This window comes from Phacochoerus africanus, chromosome 15 (assembly GCF_016906955.1).
Source record: "Phacochoerus africanus isolate WHEZ1 chromosome 15, ROS_Pafr_v1, whole genome shotgun sequence".
NCBI lineage: Eukaryota > Metazoa > Chordata > Mammalia > Artiodactyla > Suidae > Phacochoerus > Phacochoerus africanus.
Genome location: NC_062558.1, coordinates 2,579,706 through 2,600,008, shown reverse-complemented (window position 1 = coordinate 2,600,008; position 20,303 = coordinate 2,579,706). Strand labels below are relative to the sequence as shown.

The window sequence follows — 20,303 nt, the reverse complement described above, 5'->3', positions numbered from 1 at the left end:
TTTTTGTTTTCTTTTTGGTTTCCTTTGCTGTGCAAAAGCTTGTCAGTTTGATTAGGTCCCATTGGTTTATTTTTGCTCTTATTTCTGTTGCCTTGGGAGTGAGTTTGATTCTTTCTCTTCCATCCCACTTCATATTGTTTCCAGGATGTGACTGAGGATGATAGACCAAACATGAATAGAGCAGGGTTTTGTTTTTGTTTTTGTTTTTAAATTTGTTTGGCTTTTTGAGGGCCGCACCCGCAGCATATGGAGGTTCGCAGGCTAGGGGTCGAGTTGGAGCTGTAGCTGCTAGTCTGTGCCAAAGCCACAACAACTCTGGATCCGAGCTGCATCTGTGACCTACACCACAGCTCCTGGAAATGCTGGATTCTTAACCCACAGAGCTAGGCCAGGGATCGAATCCACGTGCTCATGGATCCTAGTGGGGTTTGTTACCACTGAGCCACAACAGGAGATCTGGATGGAACAGTTTGATCACTTACTGTGTTTTAGTAAATTAGAATGGCTGCCCATTTGCTGGGTCGGAGTGGGAGGTGTAGCTTAGGAGTTCAAGTTTGAAATGTGAAGGTAGTTGATGTTTCTCAGATGTCCAAGTGGAGATGTCGAGAAGGCAGCAAGATAGGAGTTTGGAGTTTAGGCAAGTAGTCCAGGCTGAGATGTAAATCTGGGAGTCATTAGAATGTGAATGCTCTCTGAAGATTGGATATTGGGTGAGGCACCCAGAAGTTACTGTGGAGAGAAAAGATGTTTGTGTGCCCTGAGGTACTGGAATGTTTCAAGGCGGGGATGAAAAAGAAACAGAAAGGAGCCAGAGAAACGTCAGCCAGGGTAGGGGGTTAGGAAGAAAAGAGTATTCTGAAAACCCAAGGAAAGAAAGTCTTTCACGAAGGAAAGCTGCTGACAGGTCAAGTAAGATGAGTGCTGAGGAATTGATTACTGGATTTTGCAGCATGGTCAATACTGGTGAATTTAACAAGTACCTTTTTGGAGAGAAGTGTTGGGACTGCTCTGGTCAGCTGCTTATTTGGCTGACAAACGAGGGAACGCTCCATCCCTTAGATAAGTTTTGGGAGCACCCTAGTCTGTTGGCTTTTTGGTTGTAAGTCCATTTGGGAAAAACTAGGTATCGGAAACGTATCCTGGTTATGGGAAATACGTTCCATAATTTGATTTCTTGTAAATAAACTACAAATGGGAGTATTTGGAAATGTTTTCCTCAAAAAATATATATACCTTTTTATAAAGCATAACATCTGATTTATCATCACTTAATATTAGTCTCTGATGCTGATTTATCATGGCTTAATAATAGTCTCTGATGTACATTCATAGTTTTTGAATATGAACAGAATATGAATAAAATACAGATAATGTTTTACCAAGTTTAAGTGTTCTATTTGTTACTTCATGGGTTTAGCCATTATATTCTTTTTAATTATATAAGCTATTAAATTAGGAAATGTGCTTGTATGTATAAATCCACCTAGAACTCTAGTATCGCATTTTAGAATTTAGAGATTCTTGAGTAATGACTACAAAAGAGCTTGCATAAATTCTATAGGTATATCCTTTTTAAAAAGCTTTTCATTTGCTTTAGAAGCATCTGATATGTATTCAGAGTGGGGTTGTTTTCGTTTTTATTTTTTTGCAGTTTATCACCATTATACAATTCAAAGCTTTTTCAGATATTTCATTTTTGTTTCACTTTATCTGAAATAAAGCTTATTCTGAGCATACTTAACTGTTAACTCTGGTGACTGTTATAATACATTTGGAGAGATTATGCACTTGTTACATTTTTTTTGCTATTATCTAAATAACTTTTATTTTAGATGTGTTGTATTACGAATTGATTAGGAAAGAACATTTCCAAAGTTTTCAAGTTGACCAGCTTAAAATGTAGCTCGTTTAGTCAAATTGAATGCAATCTAGCATGTATTTTACTCTCCCCACCTCCAGTTTGTTGTAATAACTAAAAATTGGAAGTACTGAATTATGGTATGTGAAAAATTGATTAATGAAACACTCTAGTTAACTGTCTTAATTAGTTTTCCAAGTAGTAACTTCCAGATCTTCATTTTAGTTTTCTTTGTCGTCTTGCCAAGAGTGATGGAAAACTGACACAAGTATGTGGGAGTCAGTTGTTTTCCCTTATGAGTTGTTAACATCCCTATATATTGAATCATAGTCTAGCATAGAGTGGTTACATATCACAGTTGGCAGCTTATAGTCTCATTTTGGAATTTTATTGCCTTTGCTGACTTTCAGTGGGTGTTAATCATGTTATGACTTTGGACAGTTTTGTGAAAATTATAATGTTTTGGTAAATAAAGCAGGAGTAATGGGCTTATGAACCAAGCTGTCACTTACTTTAAAGTATTATTCTAAAATGTTCTAGAAAATGACAAGACTAAGAAAAGACCATTTTAATTCTTTTGACTTTTTCATGGTTGTTAGCTTTTAATTTCATAAAGAGTATCTGAATATGTTTCTAATGTAAAAATATAAAATTTTTCCGCACTTTCTCCCATTCTTTTTGTCTCCGCATAAGTAATTATTGCTAATGTGTTAATTTAATATGTATATTTTTAGGCCTTTTCTTGGTTTTTACTTGAATATATATTTGTATACTTACATTTATCTATAATGTACAAATATATTTATATGTATATGAAAAGAACCACATAAATAAGTTTTTATATTTAAAAAAAATTTTTTAAATGGCCGCACCTGTGGCATATGGAAGTTTGTGTGTCAGGGATTGAATCTGAGCTGCAGCTGTGACCTACGCTGGATCCTTTAACCCACTGCACCAGGCCAGGGATCACACCTTCACTTCTGCAGTGACCCTAGCCACTGCAGTCAGATTCTTAATCCTCTGTGCCAAGCAGGAACTCCTTTATTTTTTAATTTTGGAAATATATAGTTTTCTAGGAATTGATCCATTTCATGTAATTTTCAAATGCATTGGTTGAAAGTCATCTATGTTCTTTTATCTGTTTAATGTCAGAAGACCAATAAAATGACGTCTCTTTTCATTCCTGACATTGGAATACACGCTGACATTGATAATTTGTATCCTCTGCTGTCCCTCTCCCCCATCAGTCTCTCCAGAGGCTTTTCTGTTTTATTATACGTTAAAAAATCTGTTTGGGCTTTGTTAATCCTCTCTATTGTTTTTGTTTATTAATCCCTATTCTGTTTTTAATTAATTCCTTTTTTTATTCAAGTTTAATTTGCTGCATTTTTTAGCTTATTTATTTAATGGATGTAGAGATGATTTACAGTGTTGTGTTAGTTTCTGGTATACAGCAAAGCAATTCAGTAGTAATATCTATCTTTTTGTATTCTCGCAGACGTAGAAAACAAACTACTTATGGTTACCAAAGGGGACGGGGTAGAGGAGGGATAAAGTTGGAGTTTGGGGTTAAGTGATACAAACTGCTGCTTTGTTTTAAACTCATTCAGATAGATGTTTATTTCATGCCAGTTAGACATATATTAGACCTTCACTGTATCCTTTATGTCTGTATTTTCCATTTGTATGTTTTTCCTTGCCTCTCCACAGATACTTTCTTGTCACTCATCTACCTGTTTGCTAATTTTCTTGTAAGCTTCATCTGTTTTGTTATACACATTGTGCTTCTTTAAATTTCAAGATAGTTTTGGTTCCTTTAAAAATCTGTTGTGTCCCTTTTCATAGTTTGCAGTTTCCTGCTAGGCTTCATGTCTTTGAGAGTCAGTGTTGGATGATTATGGATCTCAATTTTGTATGCATCTTTTTTTTCAATTGTTTTTTTCTATTTTTCTATTTTTTTCTTTTTACTATATCTTGTTTTCTTGGTTATTCTTTGGCTGTAGCTTTGTATTTGAAAATTATTTCTGGGAATAATTTGGGGTTTAGTTTTCTCCAATGTCGATTTTTATCACTGCAGTTTAAAAAATGATTTTCTAGTATTATTTTCTATAGATATACCATAGTATATATGATTATTCCTGTGGACTAGGTGAGATATCCAGAGCTTTGCCTGGGATCTTGTTAAAATGCAGGTCTGGGTGTAACCAGGGATTGTTTTTTTTTTTTCTTTTCTTTTTTTTTCTTAGGGCCGCACTTGTGGCATATGGAAGTTCCCGGGCTAGGGGTTGAATTGGAGCCAAAGCTGGTGGCCTAAGCCACAGCCACAGCAACTTGGGATCTGAGCCACATCTGCAACTTACACCACAGCTCATGGCAGTGCTGGATTATTAACCTACTGAGTGAGGCCAGGGATTGAACCTGCATCCTCATGGATAACAGCAGTCATTACTGAGCCACAATGGGAACTCCTGGATTGTGCATTTTTAACAAGCTTCCAGGTGATGCTAATTCTGCTGGTCCACAACTGCATTTTGAAGAGCAAGGATATAGAGCCTGAGAGTAATGAAAAGAGGCAGTAATGATGTATTTTTTTGCTCCAGGTAAAAAAGTAAACTACTTTTATCAGAAACAGAAGTAACTACATTTGCCCTGTTGAGCAGCATTTGAAGTACCAAGAGCCTTGTTACATCTGAAGTAGCGGTTGACAGTGGAAATCATTACTCAGCCATTACATTTTTTTAAATTTATTTTTATTGCTATACAGCATGGGGACCAAGTTACACATACGTGTATACATACTTTTTCCTCCCATTGTTGTGTTGCAATGTAAGTATCTAGGCATAATTCTCAATGCTACACAGCAGGAGTCATTACATTTATCATAATCTTCCAGACAAGGCTGTGAAGTGAGAGTGTATGGGGATTTAACCTCACCAGCATCCCCTCTCTGCATGTCCCCTACAGAGGCTTTTTTTGATTTGGAATTTTGATAGGAAGAGGATGCTCTGGTGTTGACTCTTCCTACTTTAATAACCCATATAGGCAGGTACTGGGGACAGTCTGGGTTGGGGGTTCCCAGGGAAAACTCAGGTCAGAACTCTGGCTGGCGCCTGGCTTCTGGTTCCCGAGGTCCCCCCAGTTGGACCCACTAAGCTGTGGTGCTGCTCTAGGCTTCTAAGAATTAGCAGAGCACAGAGCCAGTGTGCTCTTAAGAGTTCTGTAGGAGTCTCAGCATTTCCTTTTCCTAGATACATGGTTGCAGGTCCTTTAGGAAGGATGGCTTACAGTTCTCAGTCCCTTCTCAGGGCCTCTCGGTCTGGGCTGTGAGAACTGATGATGAGTAATAATGGGTACGAGCGAGCCTGGCTCCAGACCACCTGTGCTTGAATTGTGGCTGTACTGGGCAAGTAACAGCAACTCCTTGACCCAGTAAGAGTTCTAATGTCATAAAGCTGGTAGGAGATTTGAATAACATTTTGAAGGTGCTTAGGACAGTGGCCACATGTAATAAGCAAACTCTCTCATATTTTGCTAGATGCATAGGTAGTATATAGAAGGATAAGAAGGAAGGTGGGGAGTTCCTGCTGTGACACAGTGGGTTAAGAATCTGACTGCAGTGTGGCTCAGGTTGCTGCAGAGGTGTAGGTTCGATCCCCAGCGTGGTACAGTGGATTAAAGGGTTCAGCATGGCTGCACCTGTGGCTTAGGTAGCAGCTGCAGCTCAGATTCAACCCCTGGCCTGGGAATTTACGTATGCCATGGGTGCAGCTATTAAGAAAAAAAAAAAATAAGGCGCAGGTGGCTAAGTGGTAGGCTTAGAAAAGTCAAGCAGCTTTTCTCAGATTGCACAGTGGTCACTCTTCTGACTCCTGGGAAAGGTAGCTCCCATTTACAGGGCTCCCTCCGTCCCCTCTCCCCTAAGGTGAATGTGTCTGTTTGTGTCCAGGCCTGCTCCTTTCTCAGCGGCCCTGGCTGGGCCTCCAGAGAGCCAAGGCATGGCAAGCATGGAGGCTTTGGGGAGGAGTGGTTGATTTTATTTTATTTTTTTTTTGGTGCTTCCTTTGAAACTCGATGATGGCCGTGGGAGAGAATACATTAACCTGAAGGTAAAGTTTGAGCTGAAATAGGGATAATTTGGAATTTATTATTACTTCCTGTTAAACTTCGATTTTATTTCTGTTCTCCTTAAATGATTTCGGTAAAGTCAGACTTCTGATATTACTAGATGGGCATTTCTCTTGAAAGATGTGATTTCTCTGTTTTCTATAAGAACACTACTTTGCAGCAAAATCAAATTTAAAACTCCATGACTCACACGAGCATTTTCCCTTAATATTCGCATTGTAGCTGTTTTTCTAGAAACATCTGAAAACCCACATCGTGCATTGTATTTATCTCAGAGCTGAAAGGAGCCCCTCACTTGTTTTCCCCCACCTTCTCGGCCTTCTGACTCCAGTTATGCTTGCAGAGGGTGTCCTGCAGCCTCTGGAGGAGACTGGACCTTCCCTTGCAGATCATTTATTTTTCTCCTAAAATAGCGAAACTTTAATTGTTTGCTTTTATTATATTTTTAGGAGCATTCAAAGGATTATTATCTTCTTTGTCATACCTGGCTCATTTCCTGGTACTAAACTCAAAATAGTATCTGATCCTGTTGGTTGCGTAACACGTTGAGTCATAATTTCTTCCTGCTGCTGTTGGGAATAGCCATTGCTCCTGGCGGTTTCTGTTCATTCAGTCACACTCTGATGTACCTGCCGTTTTGATAGTTCTCAGTTCTCTGAAACTGATACTCTGCTTTTCTAAAGGAGTGCTTTATTGCGTTTCCTCTAAGATTATTAAATGCTCTCAGGTAGAAGAAATACCATATGTAAAAACAAGCACATTAGGTAACTATGAAACTAGCATGTACTTTGAGATGACTCATATTTTCTTGAAAAAAACTTACTAAGAAAAACATCTTTTAGGGAAAATTAGGACGAGTTTGATAAATTCCTTCATGTATGAATAAAACTCAGTGCATTTCAACAGATATGAATAGACCTCTGAGGAATTTCATGTTATCGGAATACCTATGGAAGAGAGAGAAGAGATTTCTTTTTATTTTATTTTTATTTATTCATTTTTACTTTATGTATTTATTTTAAATTGATATATAATTGACATAACTTGTGTAAGTTTAAGTTGTATGTATTGATTTGTTTACATATCATAATATAACTAGCACTGTAGCATTAGCAAATACCTCCATCATGTCACACAATTATTATTTCTTTTTTGTGGTAAGATGGTACCTTTTTAATGTCTACATTCTATATATATATTAAGGATGGCCACCTAACTTCACATTTCCAAAGTCAGAAATAAAATTAATAGAAATGATTCTCCTTCATAGGATAGTTAACCAATTTTTGAACCAGAGATAGAAAATGAAATCTGTATATTATAATTTATAAAAGTCTCATTAAAATAATAATCTGTTTCTGGACTGAGGGAAGTCTGGTTTTGATTTTTTTTTTTTGTCTTTTGTTGTTGTTGTTGTTGTTGTTGCTATTTCTTGGGCCGCACCCGCGGCATATGGAGGTTCCCAGGCTAGGGGTCGAATCGGAGCTGTAGCTGCCAGCCTACACCAGAGCCATAGCAACGCGGGATCCGAGCCGCGTCTGCAACCTACACCACAGCTCACGGCAACGCCAGATCGTTAACCCACTGAGCAAGGGCAGGGACCGAACCTGCAACCTCATGGTTCCTAGTCGGATTCGTTAACCACTGCGCCACAACGGGAACTCCTGGTTTTGATTTTTATGATCAGCTAAGCCATACAGGTTCTCAAAGCCTTCTCAGAGTCTCTTCCATCTGAAGTGTGTGGTATTTGATAGGGCTGCTGTTCATCATACTCATCACCAAATAATAAAACTACTAGTGGGTTGATGCCCTAGCAACTGCTTGGACAGCTTCTGTCCTTTTTCGAGTAGATGTATTAATTTTTTTCCCTTTTTTAAATTTTTGGGCTGCACCCATGGCATATGGAGGTTCCCAGGCTAGGGGTCCAATCAGAGCTATAGCTGCCAGCCTGTGCCACAGCCATAGCAACGCCAGGTCTAAGCTGTGCCTGTGATCTTCACCACAGCTCACGGCAACGTTGGGTCCTTAACCCGCTGAGCGAGACCAGGGATCAAACCTGTGTCCTCATGGATGCTAGTCAGATTCGTTTCCACTGAGCCATGGCAGGAACTCCCATATTACTTTTTTGAATGAGGCTCTATCCTTCTAAGCACCAGGGGCAACCCATGAAAAGATCATGAGTTTTGCATTATCCCTAAGTCATTTCAATTTGAAATTTGCGTGAACCAGAACAGCTTGAAAGAGACTTTGGGCTCTGTGATTGAGAAGCCAGAACTGTGCTTTTGTTAATTCAACAGAAAATATTTATGAATATATTTCAATAATATGGTAAGATTTAGAGATATTACAGCACATTTATGTGATGAAACACTGTATGATTATCACATTTTATAGACAAATGATGCATGAAATGCTTAGTTTTTTTAAAATTCTCTAGACAATATTCTATTTAAAAATGTATTCACAGAAGTGTATCTAAAATAAATTACATAGTAAGGTAACACTCTGACTGAAGAAGCATGAAATCTTTCTGTTTCAGCTAATCTTCCAGTGCCAACCATTGCAGCAATAGATGGACTCGCTTTAGGTGGTGGACTTGAACTGGCTTTAGCATGTGATATAAGAGTAGCAGGTGAGAATTAATCCTATTAAAAAGGTAACTTTTTAAAAATGAAGATTGTGCTTATTCTTCGGATAATTCCAAATACTTTTTCCCCCCCTCCTGTTCAATAAAACATGTAGAAACAGTCACCTATTGGGCTTAATGAAGTATTTAAAATTTCCGGTTAAGAAAACAGTCTTTTATAGTGTCTTGTTCGGTCATAGCAGGAGGAGAGAAGAATAGCATCAGACGGAACTGAATTTGGGTCTTAGGTCCTACCCTTTTTAGATCAGTTTTCTCCTCCCAAATGGGGGAACTGACAGCTGCTGTTAGAAGATTAAATGCGTTAATCTGTGGCATGTGCCTAGTCTAAGTCCATAACTGTTGTTAGCTACAGTAATAATAATCTCTTTGTGGTTCACGTTCTTCTTATAAGTTTTCTGAGCATTGGTTGAGGTGATGATGGAAATAATACTGAAGACCATGCTAACCACGTGCGAAGGACTGACCAGGTGCTCAGCGCTTTTCTAAGAACTTGACGCGCATTAATTCATGTAGTCCACCCAACAGCCCTGTGAGATAGGCACACACTGTGGTGCTTGGGGAAACAAGGGCAGAGAGAGGAAGAACCAGGCCCCAAATCAGTGACTGAGCTGAGATTTGAGCCCAGCAGTCTGGCATCACAGCACTCGCTGTTCTTGTCCCGTCAGAGCACCGCGTATTGCCCCTGCTGTCCTCGACACTGTCTTCTGAATGGTCACTGTGCTGTTTGCATCTTTGTCCCTCATCGGAGTGACAGGGGCTCTGGGACCAAAGATTGGGTGAAGCAGGCAGCACATACTTGTCGCTAATCTTTCCCTGGTTCCCGCTGTCACTTCTATCAAAGCTGCCTGTTAAAATCAATATAATTATGTTTTTTGCCTCGTTTATGGCCATGGTTCTTGGGATATGTAGCTGCTAGTCCATGTGTCCTTTTCCTCCCTTTTCACTTTGTTTGAGACCTCGTTTTAGATCTCTTTCGTGTTCTTGACTGAGATCATTGGGTTTTAAATTGAAAAACCAAGTTCTGTGTAATCCGTTTCTGAAAGAATCCAAGTTGAGGGAATTAGGGTATGGGAGCTAGGCCAAGTACATTTGGGTATGCAAATAAAGAACTAATTAAGATGTTTTCAAGTAGCCGTGAAAACAAACATGGAAAGAGGAATCCTGTCCAGCTGTCAGAACTGTAAAACCATTTGTCAGAAGTAACTAGAGATTTGGTCTTGAAGAGTTGCCATATCTGATATGATATATTAAGCTGTTTGATCTGGAGGACTGTTCAGGCAGCTAAAGAATTCATACTTGTCAGATACAACCTCCCTCTCACCCTGAATAATTAATGAGATGTAAGCCTTCAGAAATGACTTGGCAGTATCAGGTCAAATTACAACCCTGGTCTTTCTGCATCAAAAATTAATTCGCCGCCAAGCAATTTTTAACAGAAAATGTTGTGTGAATCTCTTAATATGTATCTTTTAGAGTGTTTATTTTCACAACTAAATGCCTTCTGAAGTTATTTTTTTTTCTAAAAAAAAGATTTGTGACACAAATTTAATTAGTAAACAGAATATTTGCAGCTTATTTTACTAACTTTTCAAGTGATGGTATTTGAATTTGATGATGTGAAAGCTAGTTAATTTTCTTCTTTCCGTTGTAGCTTCCTCCGCCAAAATGGGCCTGGTTGAAACAAAGTTGGCAATTATTCCTGGTGGAGGTATGCATTGTTCATGCCCATCTTGATTTTTGTTCCTCAAGATAGAGCATAAGGTAAAAAGGTGTTAGCTGAAAAGGCAACATTTGAGGTAAAGAGACTAATGCTGTATTGTTTGCTTCTGTAGCAAAGTCCTTATTCAAAATGCATTCTTTTAGCTTCTACAGATGTGAAGATTGCAGGTATTGCCTATTGCTCTCTTTTTGTGCTATGTCCTGGGCTTTTCTGTATGGTTTCTTAACTAAATTATTGTACCAGTCACATTACTCTTCAAGGATTGCACTGATATTTTTACACTTTTGTGTGGATGTGTGCACCCTCAGAGAGCTTTATGTACACACTCAGACCCCGGTGGAGGAAGGGCAGTGCTTCCCTGGCTTCGCGCCAGCTTACTTGTGTTTCTGTGCAGCTGGACAAAAGTTGGTGTTAGTGGGTAGCCTGAATTTGGATACTTCTGTACAAGTGATACTTCTGTCACTATGAAAAAGATAGATGAGTTCCCATCGTGGCTCAGCGGGTAGTGAACCTGACTAGCAACCATGAGGGTGCGGGTTCAGTTCCTGGCCTCGCTCAGTGGGTTAAGGGTTCAGCATTGCTATGAGCTGTGGTGTAGTTTGCAGACGTGGCTCAGATCTGGCATTGCTGTGGCTGTGGTGTAGGGGGGCAGCTACATCTTTGAGTGGACCCCTAGCCTGGGAACCTCCATAGGCCGCAGGTACGGCCCTAAAAAGACCAAAGAGAAAAAAAAAAAAAAAAAAAAGGTGAGCTGTGTCTTCTGGAAGACTCAGTTAAGAAAGCCCTTTTCTGGAGTTCCCATTGTGGGCAGAGGTTAACGAATCTGACTAAGAACCATGAGGTTGCGGGTTTGGTCCCTGGCCTTGCCCAGTGGGTTAAAGGATCTGGCGTTGCCTTGAGCTGTGGTGTAGGTTGCAAACGCGGCTCGGATCCCACGTTGCTGTGGCTCTGGCGTAGGCTGGTGGCTACAGCTCCGAATCGACCCCTAGTCTGGGAACCTCCATATGCCGCAGGAGCGGCCCAAGAAATGGCAAAAAGACAAAAAAAAAAAAGAAAAAAAAGAAAGCCCTTTTCTAATATTGATAGTGAAATCTTGCATCACCCTATAAATCTGAAATTTTGTCTTTTGTCTAATGCAAGGAATTTGGAAACATTCACATTCTGTGAAGTTGTTTTTTGAAAAAGTAGACTTCATTTGAGAATGAACACATTGATAACTTAGGGTGTGAATGAAATAACGGTAATAATTTAAAAATTAAAGGTAGTGTTTGAATGCTTTGGGCATGTCGTACCTGAATAAGTTAAAATTATATGTTTGGCCTTATCATTATAGGAATATTTATCCTGATTAGATATATAGGTAGAAATTATAATTCAGTGAAATTGAAGACTACTCAGATCAATATATAGGATTCACTAAGTTTCCTACTTTGGGAATTCATAGAAATACTGTTCTTTTAGATAAAAGTATTTAATATCTACCTGTTCGACTTTAGCAAGCTTTTTTTAATACAGTGACTCATGAAAACACCGAGAAGATTTATAAGAAAATAGAGCCTTTTGAAAAGAATTATCAGATAGAAACAGGTAAAATAAAACAAGGTTTATAAATGGGATAATATGATGTGTTTGTGAAATGCTTCTAAAGAAGTAAGCATTACTTGATGAGTAGGATTTAACTAATCCGAGAAAGATGGTGACTGTAGTTGAATGGTGGGCCCTCCCAAGAGATATTTCAATCTAGAACCTATGAATGTGACCTTATTTGGAAAAAGGGTCTTGGCAGATCATCTTGAGATGAGATCGTCCTGGATTATCGTAATGAACTTGGAATTCAATGGCAATATTCAATTTGAATATTTACCATGTTCCTGAATATGGAATGTTTTGTATTGAAACCACTGGAAGATAGAACTGTTGCGTGAGAATAGGTTGGGTTTGATTAAATGCAAAAAGCTTAACTGATGACACCACAGAAATGAGGGCAGCAGCTGTAGCTCCTTCCATCTTCCCTTGGGAGCTGCCCGTGTCATATGAGGTCTTGAAATTAGCGGTTTCTTCCCAGTGTACTTAAGCTCCGGAGTGTCCTCAGTGGTTGTGGGTCCATTAATCACAACCCACTTTTTGTATATTTGATTGAAATTGGATTCTCATAAATACAGTTATTTTTAAAACTTTTATTAAGAAATTTATTTGTTATAAAATTCGGTATGCTTTAACATTTTGTCACTTATTTATAAAGGAGAGTTTTCTTTTTCTTTTCTTCCTAAATGAGTCTGAAGGAATATATGTCAGTTGCTCCCTTAATATAATGAAGTTTTCAAGTTCATAGCATGTGTAATTATTTAGTGTTGTATTTTTTGTGAAAATGAGTCTAATTTTGTATAAGGCCACATACCCACAATTAGGTAAAAAAGATGCATGTGGAATTTTTGGTTCACTTTTACATTAGTATTAATGGCTATTAAAGTACCTAAGTAAAGCCTATTTTTGTTTTTTGTTTGTAAAATAGTAGAACAGTTTACGTAAGTTTTTTTTTTTTTTACATCTATTATCTAAAGGAGCTATTCCTGAAATTTCTATGGAGAAAATCCTCTTCTGTCCTTTGCATACATTTTTTTTTAATCCGCAGGTATTTTCTCTACCTTCATTCATTTCTCTCTTTCCCTTTCTTAAAGGTGTCCTCATATGAAGATACTACTTTTTAAATTTTTTCCTGAAGCTGGTTTTAAATTGACAGATTTGCTCTGTCTAAAATGATCTCTGAGACGTCTTCTCTTTTTCTGACTGTAAACATTTCTGTTACCTGTTACAAAGAGCTTTCTATAATGGAAACAGTAGACCACACTCAACTTTTTTCCTCCCTTCTCGGTGGCGCTTAGCTTGCTTCCTCCCGTAGGTGCCGTTGAGCAGCCAGGTGCTCCGGGTCCTCATCATTGAGCCTTTTTTCACTGTGTCTGGTCTCAGCCCTTCCTCTATTTCAGACAGAGGTGGCTGTGGACCGCCAGAAATGGGTAGAGAATGAGTGAGGGGAATTCAGATACAGACGGGGAGCGTACTGTGGAAAAAGTTAATGCTTTTCTCTCCTTTTTAGTATTATGGATGAAATAACATGTGGTAAAATGAATGAATTGCATCCCAGTCTAGAAGATGTATGTCTTATAAGTCTGACCGATAATGATCTTCTAAGTTACTACAGGCTCCTGGTTCCATACTGGACAGCATTTGAAAGTTAATCCCAATGAATCTGTGCCTCCCCATTGCCCATTGAGGTTTACAGCCCCAAAAGAGCTAACCTGATGCTCTGAGTTGTCACGTGATTATCACGTCTGCCCTTTTGGGATACCAGTTTACTGGGAAACAACTGCCCCAAACCCCAAACCTGGCATTTAGTTTTCTTTCTCTTTTTGTGCTTTTTAAAAAAAATTTTTATTTTTTTACTTGAACTTAAGTCTGAATAACAATGTGATTATTTTAAAGGTATATTTTGTAAATTTTCTTAAAACCAATTAAATTATAAAATGACTGTTTTGAAGAAATAGTAATATTCCTAGTGAGCGTGAATATTAATGGACCATTAATATAACGCACTTTTTGGATTAGTGTTGCAAATTTCAGTATTTACTTGACCTGAAAATGCTTAATTAATGAAAAGAAGGGTATGAAGGTGGAAACATGCTCCAAAGTGAGATTCTTTAAATTGTATTATATCAAATATAATTTAAATTGGAATTGACTGGCATATACTTAAACCAGGACTCTTATTTGATTATAGACAGACATTATAAAGTAAGAAATACAGTGTTAATGATTTAACTCATTAGCCTATTTAAAAATAATTAATATTATTATCCTAAGATCTTCCTACAACATTCTGAATTATTTGGGGGATTTTTATACACAAAGCGCCCTACTCTGTTCTCTAGTATTTTTACCTTTAAGAAGGCAGCTAAACTTCCTGTCTTCTTCCCACTTGGGAGAATGCTCCAGTTTAGATACTAAAATTTTTTTGGAAATAGCTCCCCAAACAGTTGTCACCCTTTAACATATTTATAAGAACTGAATAAAACAAATTCAGTGAATTAGGATGCTTTTATTTGACAATTTAGGAAACTTCAAGTTTGCACAGAGAGTGGTGGCAGTCTCATTCCTGACCTCTGTTTCTTGTATCTACTACTTAAGGACTTGGGGTGTGTGTCAAGAAACCTTATTTTAACTAAGATAACAGTTAAGGCTTGGGCATACATCACTGTGGACAAGATGTCTAGTATTTCCACCGGTCTTTGGCTCTCTTTTATTCCCCTGCTTTTTATTTTGGAGTATTCAAACTTCAGGAAATGTGAAAGGCAGTAAAATAAGCCTCTTTATACCCTCTGCCAAGATCTGACCCTCCCCATGCCCCTCTCCTTCCACTCTGTGTCTCCCTCTCTCATATGCACATCCACTTTTTCTTGCTGAACCATTTCAAAAGAACAAGGTGAACCTTTAAATAGTTTAGCATGCTTTTCAGGAGAAAAACAAAGGACTCTTACATAACAACACTATTATAACACCTGACAGTATTAACATTAGTATTAATATTCTGATTACCCCAGGTTCAAAGTGTTGTTTGTAGTTGTTTTTTTGGTTTGTTTGTTTATTTTGTTTTGCCAATTCAGGATTCAGTTAAATGTCACCCATTGCATTTGCTTATCTGTAGTATTTTTTTTTTTTAATCTAGGTAGGTTCTCCATCTCTTTCTCTCTTTAAATAAAACTAATCTTTTAAAAAATAATTCAGGCAGATTATCTTATTGAGGTTTGCACATTCCAGATTTGACTGAAATATTTCCTCATGTTTAGGTTTAGGTTAAAAAAATTATCCAAAAGTACAAAATGGGCCACATGCCCTGTATTTCATTTTCATTTCATTTGGTGACACTTAATGTTAGGTTGTCCTACTTTGGGTGATAACTTTGATTACTTGGTTAAGGTGGGGACTAAACTGTGGGTATACTTTTAGTATTCTCTTGGAAAGTTTTCAGGAAAAGAATCTTTAATAATAATTATTGCTATTGACTCTTACCCAAATTAAAACAGAAAGAAAGAAGATGAGTTTTTGTTTTATTTTCTATTAGAAAAAAAGAAAGGAAGGAAGAAGGGGGCGGGGGGGAGGGAGAAAGAAATAAGAGCGCTCAGGTTTCGAGGGGCCAGAGCAAGAGTCCCCTTTTTGTCTCTTTCTCCTCCACAGGGTGAGGGGTTTGGGACATCGCTGCCTGTCTCGCTGTGGGCTGTGTTTAGCAATCAGGCAGTCTCTTGGCATGGTGTCCAGGAACTCTATTTTAAGGTGTGTCTATGAAGTAATGACAGATTTTTAAATCCTGTGTGTTTGTGTTGTCCTGAACACAGTAGTCATTTTGGAAAGTTTTGTTTATAACCTTTGTTGAAATCTTCTTAGAATTTATATCAGAATCTGAGCTTATTCTTTTGCATATCTTCAGCCGTGACTCATCTTTATCCTGTGAGGGTGAATTTGATTCTCATAAATAGCAAAGGACCTTTCTGTGCCAAATCTGATTAATAAGGTCATACTATTTTAGGCAGAAGAGAAGTATAACAACAAAAATAAGACTGCTTTTCTTGAGAGGCTTGTATAATGTCAAACATTTGCCAGTGTTAGGAGCTGTAGACAGCACTGCTGGCTTTCGTGGGCTGACTCCTAAGTGACCTCTAAAGGCCAGCACTCATTCTGCTTTCAGGTCTAGTACATTCATGAACACACCTCATGCACTGCAGTCTCATTTCTTTGTACTTTAAAATGTATTCAGTGACCCTTTACTTCATTTTGACTAATTAGGGTGTTTTGGAAGTTACTTGTTCACAGGCCATATGTTAGCTGCTCTAGAGGAAATAGATAAAAATATAGACATAGATGACTCAGCAGAGTCCCCTTGGAGTGTCCATCTAAAATCTGGTAGGAGAGTTAAACATGTGTACGAGTATCCTAACTGCTGTTACAAAGTTGTTGAAATCAAACAGGAATAAGGCAGCTTGAACTGGGAATCGTGAGTTTGAGAAGATGCTATGGATTCTGTTGGCTATAATCCTCAGTTTATAAGACCTGCAGTGTGGGTCCCCAGCACTTCTCTAACCTTCTCTCCTATTGATGCTCCCTTTGCTCACACACCGTGTTCCAGGCATATTTATTCTCTTAACAAGTACTCATTGAGCCATGCACTGGTGTAGACACCGGTTATATAGCTGGAAACAAACAAGGAACGATCACTGGTGCTGTGCAGCTGATGTTCTAGCACAGCGACAGTAGATGTGCAAATAATAAGTTGTGAATTATGGCAGAAGTGCAAAATGCTGTAGAAAAAGGGGAAGGGGTTTGAGGAGAGGTGGGAGTTTGCATTTTAACATAAAGGGTCGGGAGTTCCTGTTGTGGCTCAGTGGGTTGTGAACCCGACTGGTATCCATGAGGATTTGTTCCTTTGTCTGAAATGCTCTCCTTTTTATCTAACAACTTGGATCCCTGGCCTTGCTCAGTGGGTTCAGGATCCGATGTTGCTGTGAGCTGTGGTGTAGGTCACAGACACGGCTTAGATCCCAAGTTGCTTTGGCTCTGGCATAGGCCGGCAGCTGCAGTTCCAATTTGACCCCTGGCCTGGGAACTTCCATATATAGCCCTAAAAAACAAAATATATAATAATAATAATAATAAAATAATAAAATAAAATAAAGGGTCAGAGGAAGCCTCATTGGGAAGATAACATTTGTGTTAAGACTGAGAGGAATTGAGGAAATTGTCAGACAGGAAGAAGAGCATTTTAGGCAAAGGAACATCCAGGATAAAGGGCTAAGATGAAGGCATGCCTGGAACATTCCCTTAATCACTGTACCCATGGCAGACAGGAGCATGAGAGTGGTTGGAGATACCGTCAGGGAAGCGGCAGAGGAATAAGAGCATAGAGGCACTACAGCTGGTAACCTGAGTGGAGAAGGACCCACCGGGTTATTACCAGAGATGCCGTGTGATCTTAGCATCTCTTTTAAAGATTTAAAAGATTTTTAAGATTTTCCTGGTCACCACGCCAAGAGTAGACATCAGTAAGGCCAGGTTAGAGGCAAGAGCTCGTTCCTGCTAGGAGCATGTTGCTGTAGTTCAAGAGTTTTGGCTGGAGCACCAAAAAGGGGGAGCCCTGGGAACCAGAAAGTACCAAGGAGATTGCGAAAAGTGAGGATCTCAGGTAGGGGACCCCAAAAGTTTTTTTTTAACTCCTGGACTCACTGCTGTGGTGGGCGTGTGTGTTTCCGGTGCTAAACAGCAGACCAAACACTTGAGAATTTGAACCAAGAGGTGGACTATTGCCCAGATCTGAGACTGGCCAAAGGCCCTGAAAACATAGCTAATGCTGAAACCACAATCCACAGAAGGCTGGTTGGAATGTGCAACCTGGATATAGCCAAGTTGGTCGAAAGCTAAAACAAAAATGTCCAGGCCAAAATTACTTAGCATATGAAGAACCCAAAAAAATCTCTTCTGGTATGGGAGAAGATGATTAACAGATGTCATTTAGAATGACGGATGTTGGAATTATCCAAGATTTTTGAAGCAGTTAGTACTTCCAGAAATAAGGGTGAGCTGTTTCTGTTGCCTTCTCTTCACGGTGTTGGTGAGGGAGAACTTCCTTTCCTAGGTTTCTGGGGATGGCCAAACATGTGATGCCTGCGTGACACTAGGCAGATGTGATTGATTAGCAGCTTCTTAGTCACATAAACTTAGAGCCCTGGGGAGGGCACCACATGGCATGCAGGACTACACGGGGGTTGTGCTTGGGAACAGAGGGAAAAGATGGAGGCAGGCTCTATAGTGATAAGAGGGTGGTGTGCTTCCTGGTTCCTTAGGGAGGATGTGATTGGTTTTGTTTGAATAATTTCACAGTTTGGCAGGAACTTGGAACCCTGTCCCCAGGGCTCATTAGGAACGATGCCCAATCTTCTTGATGAGGTGGGTTGTCTGTCAAGGGGACTTAGTCCATTGGAACAAAGTTGGGAGGAGAACTTGTGGTCAGGCCATTTGTGGGTCGCCTGGTTTCCCTCGGTGTTAGGCAGCACATGGTATGGAGCCTTAATTTTAGGCCTCACGCACATGAACAAATGGAAATGCGGAAGGTTTCAGAACAGAGATAACGGAAGAACGAGTGAACTTTCAGTTCTCCCAGTCTAAGAAACAGAAAACCAAACAAAAAAAACAGAATAAATGAACAGAACCTTAGGGACCTGTAAGACAGTAGTGAAATGGTTAACATTTGTAGCATGAGAATCTCAGAAAGAAAGGAGAAAGACCGGCTCAGAAAGAAACCGTTGAAGAAACAATGGCTGGAGATTTCGCAAATTTAGTGGAAGACTTAAACTAAGGATTTAAGGTGCTGAGTGAACCTACACAAGATAAGCCCAAAGAAATCCTTGACCAGATGCATAATCAAAATGCTTAAAACCAAAGACCAAGAGAACAATAATGATCTTGAAAGTCAGAGGAAAATAGCACGTTGCTTATAGGTACAGTGATTTGAATGACTAGATTCCTCATCAGAAACAGTGGGTTCCAGAGTTAAGTGGAATGACATGTCTAAAGTGCTGAAAGGAAAGAACTGCCAACCCGGAATCCTGTATCAAAGGAAAATGTCCTTTAGGAATGAAGGTGAAATGAGGCTATTCTCAGAGTAAGGCTAATTGCAGAGGACCTGGTGTGATGTTGTTGAAAGGACAGACACGCTGAGCTGTGGAACACAACAGAATCCAGGAAACAGACTCATGCAAATAGGGCTGATCGATATTGGACAGTTCCCACAGGCAATTCAGAAAGTGTTAGAAAAGTTGGACATCTATGTGCCCCCCCCCAAAAATAAAAAGAGAACCCTCAACCTAAATCTCACAATTTGTACAAAATGAACTCAAAATCATAAGTTTAAATATAAAATGCAGGAGTTCCCATCGTGGTTCAGCAGTTAATGAACCCGACTAGCATCCATGAGGATGTGGGTTCTATCCCTGGCCTCGCTCAGGGGGTTAAGGATCTGGCATTGCCCTGAGCTGTGGTATAGGTCACAGTTGCGGCCCAGATCTGGCGTTGCTGTGGCTGTGGCCTAGGCCAGGGGTGGCTACAGCTTAGATTTGATCCCTAGCCTGGGAACATCCGTATGCTGTGGGTATGGCCCTAAAAAGACAAACAAACAAATAAATAAATATGAAATATAAAACTGTACTCTGAAGCTTTATGAAGCCAGAAACCACCTCTCTCATTCTCATCACTGGAGACCACGGGGCCAGTGGTCATTCAGCGGGAACTATTAAACATGTCAATTGTGGTCAAATTGGTTCTAGAACCTCTTGTGGATACCAAGATCCATGGATGCTCAAGTCCTTTATATAAAATGGTGTAGTATTTGCTTATAACCTATGCACATCCACCTGTATATGTATATACATATTTTTTGTCTTTTTGTCTTTTCTAGGGCTGCACCCACGGCATATGGAGGTTCCCAGGCTAGGGGTCTAATTGGAGCTGTAGCCGAGGGCCTACACCACAGTCACAGCAACAATATAATGTATATTTATAAGATGCTGCGACCTACACCACAGCTCATGGCAATGCTGGATCCTTAACCCACTGAGCGAGGCCAGGGATTGAACCTGCAACCTCATGGTTTCTAGTCGGATTCATTAACCACTGTGCTACTACGGGAACTCCTCTCCTGTATATTTTAAATCCTCTCTAGATTATAATACCCAACACTATGTAAATGTTATGGAAGTGGTTGTAAATACAATGTAAATGCTATGGAAAGAACAGTTGACCGTTGAACAACATGGATTTGAATTGCTTGGGTCCAGCTTCTATATAGATGTTTTTCAGTAAATATATAATCAGCCCTGTGTATTCATAGGTTTCGTATCCATAGATTCAACCAA

At 39.2% G+C, this 20,303-nt stretch overlaps 1 protein-coding gene across 7 annotated transcripts in view; it reads left to right on the top strand.

Annotated features, from left to right (window-relative positions):
• AUH (AU RNA binding methylglutaconyl-CoA hydratase) overlaps positions 1-20,303 on the top strand; it is a 147,425-nt gene that overhangs the window by 51,887 nt on the left and 75,235 nt on the right. For 5 of the 7 annotated variants that reach the window (XM_047762341.1, XM_047762340.1, XM_047762346.1 and 2 more), the window contains exons 5-6: positions 8,523-8,615; positions 10,282-10,338. The exons of 1 other annotated variant lie outside the window; for it this stretch is intronic. In XM_047762341.1, coding sequence (XP_047618297.1) covers positions 8,523-8,615; positions 10,282-10,338 — 150 coding nt within the window. The remainder of the gene's footprint in view (positions 1-8,522; positions 8,616-10,281; positions 10,339-20,303) is intronic. One more of the 7 variants, XM_047762342.1, reaches the window with a different exon arrangement.